Below are 1380 nucleotides of genomic sequence, written 5' to 3'. Positions count from 1 at the left end.
ATACTTTTATTTATACATATAATTCCACATTAATAAAAGTAATTATTTTTTATATTAAGTATATAAATAGTCATTTAAGAGAATGATTGTGGCTGTATAGTTGTGTAAAATATTTTATATTATCAATACATCAAAATCAAATTCTATTAACTAACTAAAAATTAATTTCCAACACAACATTATTCTTGAAAAAAAATATAATCAATTCTATGATGTATGTGAGTTAGTATTTAATATTTGTCTAATTTATTTTTTATAATAAAATTTAAATATTTAAATAAATATAGTAATCATTTAAAATTATTCGCATCCCAAAGGGCACTCTTGTAATATTCCACCCCTACGAGGGTATTTCTCAGAACCACTTGCTTTAAATACTGCACTCTTCAGAGCTCTTAATCTTACATTCACAGAAGTGCCATATATACTCAACCATACCATACCTTATCATAAACCACCAAAACCAAAATCAAATTGGAAAGAAAGAAAGGCATGGGGAATTGCTTGGTGGTTCAAGAAAACGTAGTGAAGATCATGAAAACAGATGGGAAAGTACTTGAATACAAAGCACCAATCAAAGTTGAGCAAGTTCTGGTAGATTTCTCCGGCCATGCAGTATCTGATTCACTCCTCCGCCATCTTCAGCCAAACACCAAACTGCTCGGCGGAAGCTTGTACCACCTAGTTCCTCCACCGCCGCCACCGCCGCAGCAACACTCGACACCAAAATCTAGCAAGAAGGTGAGGTTTGCAGAACCAGAAGTGCAAGATGTTCAAGAAAGTAAAGTAGTTACAATTAAGGTAGTTATTAGCAAGCAACAACTGAGGGATATGATGCAAAAGGGAGTGGTTTCGGTTGATAAGATGTTATCTATGGTTCACCGTGAAAATCAGGGAGCAACCGATGATGATGATGATGAAGAAGAAGGTAATCGAGATTTTTGTGATAACGCGTGGAAACCACCGTTAGAAAGCATAACAGAAGTAAACTAGCAAGTAGCAGTGTTCCAAATTCTGTACTAGTCTTTATGTGTTTCTAACTTGCATGGTATACAGTGTAACATTACACAAGCATGTAATAGATTTAGAGACGGAACAAAACAAAACAGAAAAACTTTAATTGACTCCTCTTCGGTTATTCTATCGATTCTGCCTGAGTAACTTTAAATTCAATCGTAATACAACTGAAGCAACGCAGATCAGTTAAATTATTACATCTAACAAGCACGATCACTTTGTAAAGCTGGTGTGACACGATATTCTTATTCCTTGTCAAGTTGATTGACACACTAAAATACTTGTTTGTACATCAATTTTTTAATGGTGGAGCTTTAAAAGTTTTTTTTTTTAAGTGAAGTTAACCGCTAACATTCATTAGAT

At 33.7% G+C, this 1380-nt stretch overlaps 1 protein-coding gene across 1 annotated transcript; it reads left to right on the top strand.

Moving 5' to 3' along the window:
• The first annotated feature begins 415 nt into the window (after window positions 1-415).
• Window positions 416-1143, top strand: LOC107493966 (uncharacterized). The gene has a single exon (XM_016114994.3). The coding sequence runs from the start codon at window positions 493-495 to the stop codon at window positions 991-993; it is 501 nt and encodes a 166-aa protein (XP_015970480.1). The 5' UTR covers window positions 416-492; the 3' UTR covers window positions 994-1143.
• The last annotated feature ends 237 nt before the right edge of the window (window positions 1144-1380 follow it).

Source organism: Arachis duranensis, chromosome 6, assembly GCF_000817695.3.
Source record: "Arachis duranensis cultivar V14167 chromosome 6, aradu.V14167.gnm2.J7QH, whole genome shotgun sequence".
In the NCBI taxonomy this organism is placed as follows: domain Eukaryota; kingdom Viridiplantae; phylum Streptophyta; class Magnoliopsida; order Fabales; family Fabaceae; genus Arachis; species Arachis duranensis.
This window is presented reverse-complemented; position numbering and strand designations above follow the sequence as displayed.

Coding starts and splice junctions, on each gene's coding strand:
- LOC107493966 (XM_016114994.3), top strand. CDS start 493: ATGGGGAATTGCTTGGTGGTTCAAGAAAACGTAGTGAAGATCATGAAA.